General features: G+C 32.7%; 1 protein-coding gene across 1 annotated transcript; it reads left to right on the plus strand.

Annotated features, from left to right (window-relative positions):
* The first annotated feature begins 2,276 nt into the window (after nt 1-2,276).
* Nucleotides 2,277-5,175, plus strand: LOC131802853 (ribonucleoprotein RB97D-like). Its single transcript, XM_059123543.1, has 5 exons — nt 2,277-2,434; nt 2,492-2,718; nt 2,788-3,023; nt 3,099-3,604; nt 4,964-5,175. The coding sequence occupies exons 1-4, from the start codon at nt 2,432-2,434 to the stop codon at nt 3,596-3,598; spliced, it is 966 nt and encodes a 321-aa protein (XP_058979526.1). The 5' UTR covers nt 2,277-2,431; the 3' UTR covers nt 3,599-3,604; nt 4,964-5,175.
* The last annotated feature ends 296 nt before the right edge of the window (nt 5,176-5,471 follow it).

The raw sequence follows: 5,471 nt of genomic DNA on the forward strand, positions 1-5,471 counted from the left end.
GTTTTTATAAAAACAACAATAATGGGATTTCGCCTGACGATTTTGCAACAACAAAATACTATGGTATCCCAAACAAGCAAGCCAAACTCTGTTCTATTAATAGACACAGGCACGGTCGACGAAGGGGTTTTTGTTGTAACAGACAAAACAAACTTACATGGTTATGTTACTTCGTTCAGGTTGAACGAAAGCATAACAAAGTGGAGAAAGATGTAAATGTTTATAAGTGCGGTTGTAAGATTTAGAAGATTTTCCAAAAGAATTTTAGTTTTATGTGATTCTTTTGTTCCTCTTCTATTGAGCTTACGATCTCGTCACTTGGGTAAAAAATGTTTTTTGTCATAGAAGTTATTTTTTTAAATAACTTCTGGGGAGAATATCCCAGACAAGAAACAAGGGAACTGATGAGGATTGGTGGCTCTTTCCGAAACCTAGGTATTCCCTGCCTTACCCCCTGGTAAACATTACCATCGTTCTCCACTCATAAACAAACGTTGTTTTTATAAAAACAACAATAATGGGATTTCGCCTGACGATTTTGCAACAACAAAAAAAAAAGTTGATGATTTTCTTTATTTTTGTTGTGTCGCGCGAACATTGAAATGTATCAATACATTTTTCAACCTTGTTAGCCCTGCCAATTAAATGTCAAATTTACAATATGCACATTTCTGAAATTATTTTAAGTTTGGTTGCAAAATAAATGCAAATTTTCGACGAAATGGGTTATAAATTGTACAATTTTGTGATCAAACTGTATTGACCTACTGTTTTAGATTACATCTTGTGGAATTACACCGAAATTCCATTCTTGTTTCGCAGGTTTTTCCCAATATAAGAAATTTAAAAAAAAAAATAGAAACAAAAAGCTTACTGTTGCATATTTAAAATATTTTTTGATATTGTAAGACTCCAGAACAGAGTTGCATTTTTTTAGTTTTGTTGAAGTTGAGCAACCTTTCTTATTGAGCCATGCAGCTGGTGGAAAATTCTGAAAATTTTACCGAATGTGGGTCCTGTTATCCTAATCACAGTGACATAACGTAGCCGGCCTTCGGCCGTGGCTTGAGATTTTCTACTCTGGGTTATGTCCAACACCGACTTCCCAGACAAAAAGTTTTTAAAGAAGCCGTCCTTCAGCCTGGGCTTGAGATTTCCTCCTCTGGGATATGTCCAAATTTAATATTTTTTAAATAACCGGAAAATATAAGGTCGGTACTTTTTAAAATGTGGGAACCTAAGTTTCGGGAAGTATAGACCCACCTCCCGAAAATGTTTTGTTGATGTAACCATACATCAAACCTACTTTGGAACCTTTGACAGCAAGAGAAGAGAGAGTTATTGCTCGATTTGATACGAAATTTTAACCAGATTTATTGGTTAATCCTGATTTATGCAATCAGATTTAATATTCAAAAATAGAATTTCTTACGACCAGTCCTCTTAAGAGTGTATCTGAACACACAATATTAACCCACTGGGTTAATCTTCAATAGTATAAATGTGCTTTAAACGCTATAAACTCACAAGATTAACCCAATGGATGGGCATCTTTCAATGGTATGAATACGCTACTATATTGCGTGAAAACGGGGATCAAATTAGAGATGCTTTCAGTTTTAGATTAGGATAACCTAAAAAGTATGAATAGTCTGCCAGCAATTAGTGAGAGTACATAAAAAGCTTGAAGCCTTCGCATGGAACATTTTGTGACATATCAAAAAGGAATGCCAGAACCATACTTAAATTCTGCCGTCGTTTTCCATATAATTTGACATTAATATGCCTAGGTGCTTATGTACCCTCACCTTTATACGTCCTGTTTCAGCTGAGCGGCATTTATATCCTCATAAGCGTGTATACATGCCGCAAGCACAAGGTATCACTGCAAGTTTTAAAAACAGATGAAATATCGAAATATGTTTACATTTTGTTGGCTATTTGTTTATCTTTTACCATGGTAGAAGAATATAGGTAGATGCATCAACGCTTGGGAACATTGATATGTCAACATTTTTTAAGTGCTTTGTCAAAAATAAGTCAATTTTTATATGTTTTCTTATACGACGCAAATCGGAGGTTGTACTGATATGTATTTTTCAACAATTTTTACAAATTTCAATAATTTTTCATTCACGATTTTCAATATCAATATAGTTGTCCCAGCAGTTGTGCCGATGCGACTACCTGTATTCTTCTACCATGATCTTTTTCTGTGATTTCAATCACAATAATGTATTTTGACATTACATTTGGAAGTCAGTGGGTTTGGCAAAGGGAATTTATACTTATGAATCGTTCGCCGGGGGTCGTTTACAACTTTATCGGCGTCACAACAGCAATACTTTCACGCCTTGTTTCATCGTATATGTCGTATATATACACATTTTATTTACATCCGTAGATTTCTTCAGTGGTTTACGAACATAACATGGTAAGCGTTAACAAATACTTTAGAAAATAAGAAACCAATTTAAAGTATGTACTTCAGTATAATTCAGAAAATGATCATTTACGCAAATTGTTTTTGGGTGGATTGTCCCAAAATTCAACGGAGGATTCACTGAGGGCATTTTATCAAAAATTTGGAGAAGTTATTGATGTAACTATTCGACGAGACGCTACTGGACGATCCCGAGGATTTGGTTTTATAACATTTTTCGATGAAGCATGTGTTGACAAGGCTCAAACGGCCAGACCTCATATCGTCGATGGCAAGTAAGTGGTATTTAAAAGCACCTGTAGTTATTATTAAACGTAGCATAACGTCGTATTTTATTTCTGTAGAACTATTGATTCAAAACGTGTAATAGCAAAGCCAGAACCAAAACTCAGGGGATCTGGGAGAAAAGTTTTCGTTGGTGGATTAAAGGATGTTCACACGGAACAAGCTCTTAAAGAACATTTTCAGCAATTTGGAAAGATTTTAGGTATTAAGATTTTAGTAGATAAAAATACGGGTCGTAACCGAGGTTTTGGCTATATTGAATTCGAAGATTATGATTCAGCTGACAAGGCCGTATGTAAGTATAAATTGAGTGTTTTCTTTGGAGTGACAAACCGTCTTTTACAAAATATATTTTTACTTGAATCTGCAGTGCACAAAAACCATACCATTAAATATTTGACAGTTGATGTGAAAAAATCAAATTATAAGCCCGATCAATCTAGAAATCAACAACAAAATGGAATGCAGCAAGTTAGTGGCGCACCACCACCAGCGTATCCACAACCTGCTTATCCCTCTCCTTATGGTTACCCACCAGCGCCACCAGCATATGGCGCCGCACCAGCTTGGGGAGCCCCTCCACCTGCTACAGCTCCTGGTGGATATCCCCAACAACCAGCAAATCCAGCTCCTGGGGGATACCCACAGCAACCACCACCGGCTTATGGTGCCCCGCCGGCATGGAATGGGTGGGGTTATGGAGCACCTCCAGCACCAGCAGGTGCCGCTGCACCACCTGCAAATGGGTGGAACAACGTCGCTTCGCCACCAGCAAACCAAAACTTTGGAAACTATCAACAATCGTATAACGGTGGTCCTGAAAAAGGTGGCAAATTACAAGCAAATCGAAAAGCACCCTATAGATCTTAAAAACTGGTAAGTATTGCTCATATTTTTGTTTATATACGGTATATTCAAGAATTACAACTAATATTTTTAGAAAAAGAAGAAAACAAAATGTAGAAGAAAATAAATTACCAATGAAAAGAATTCAATAATAGGGGTGCTTCAAAAATTTTCTTGAAGTCAATACACATTTTAGCAATAATCTCCGAAATATATGTCCAAACTCAAACGAGTGGCAAAATATAGAAATATTTTGTTTTCATAGCATATTAATATTCACAACATTTTTAGAATGATTTATTTCAAAATTATTTAAATCTTAAATCTTATGGTTATGAGCATGGTAAAATCATGGTACAATGATATCAAGGTAGGGCTATGATACCATATGATTTTAATTTTTTTATTTTCTTGGCTTAATATGTCATCTTTATTTGTTTATGTATGTGTTATCTTTTCAATAACAAAAAAAATTTTCAGAAAACATTCAAAATCGGGTGTTTTCAAAATGTTTATTTCAACGTATGCATCGACAAAATCTAGAGATTTTGTAGCGAAATAATCCTTTTGAGATATATAGTACATAATATTGAAAAGAAGTGTTGACCTTTCATTCAGTTATCGCGGTTTTCAATTATTTATTCAAAATAAATGCAACAAGTTGTTTGATTTTTTATTGTTTTGATACTAATTCTTACATTACAAGCCAAACAGGTAGACCTCTATACATGCAATTTTTTCAAAGTTGGCCTACCTTCTCTTCATTGTACCATGGGTAAAATGAAATCAACGTAGGGCAAAGCTACCAAACGATTTTATTTACTTATTTAGTTTTTTTTTTTTTTTAATTAACATGGCTTTTTTATTTTCAATTATGTCAAAAATGTTTAGAAAATATCAAAATTCAGTTGCATTGAAAAGATTTATTTCAACGCATTTATGGACAAAATTTAAACTTTTTGTGGCGAAATAAATCATTAAAAATATATAGAACAAGATTTTGAGAAGAAATGCTGTCCTTCAGTTTTCCCATTTTCTGTTAATTTATACCAAATCAATGCAACAAGTTATTTTGTTCAAAACAACTTGTAGCATTTGTTTTGATAGTAATTCTGGCATTACAATCCACACAGGTAGGCCTCTTTACTTGCAACTTTTTCTATCTTGGCCTGCCTTCTTTATTGCACAATGAATATGGGTATTATACCATCTATTTATTCTTATTGTTTTTGAAAACTGTCGTGTAGAATTTAGATTTTTATGGAGTTTGAGAGTAGACAAATTATTTTGATCTCTATAAGAGTATCTCTATATATATTTAATTCTATTTAATTATTTATCTTATCTTCGCATCTTATTTTGTATATATTTCTTTATTTTTCTATTCAGGAATATTTATATATATTATATAAACACATATAAATCAAAACTACATATATTGTATGGAGTATGGAAGACGACAATTTCTGGAACATTGCTTTGGTTGCCTGAATAGTGAGCATTTGCCAAAAAGACGTGTGTTTTATAGAATTATATTCTATAATTTTAAAATATGAATAAAAATTAAATAAAGAAAATAACAATTAATACACTGTTAAAAAGTGTTTCCATGTCGAAAAATATAATAAAAATATAATATTTTATCTTTTTGTCAATATTATAATTATAATATGAACAATTCGTGTATTTTATCTTACTAAAATGTACATTTTATATTATAATAAATAAATAGACACATGACTTATTATGTCATTCCTGCATTCAAAAAATATATACCATTTTATGTGATTTGGATTTGTATAACTTTATGGCGTATGATATGTAAAAATTATAACTATGATGCTATTGTATATATTAGTATTTTCGTCTATTTTAAATACTAAATGGCAGAATATAA

The sequence above is a fragment of the Musca domestica genome, unplaced genomic scaffold (genome assembly GCF_030504385.1).
Source record: "Musca domestica strain aabys unplaced genomic scaffold, Musca_domestica.polishedcontigs.V.1.1 1, whole genome shotgun sequence".
NCBI lineage: Eukaryota > Metazoa > Arthropoda > Insecta > Diptera > Muscidae > Musca > Musca domestica.

Coding starts and splice junctions, on each gene's coding strand:
- LOC131802853 (XM_059123543.1), top strand. Junction 2,719..2,787: donor CCTCATATCGTCGATGGCAA/GTAAGTGGTATT, acceptor TTATTTCTGTAG/AACTATTGATTCAAAACGTG. Junction 3,024..3,098: donor TTCAGCTGACAAGGCCGTAT/GTAAGTATAAAT, acceptor TTGAATCTGCAG/TGCACAAAAACCATACCATT.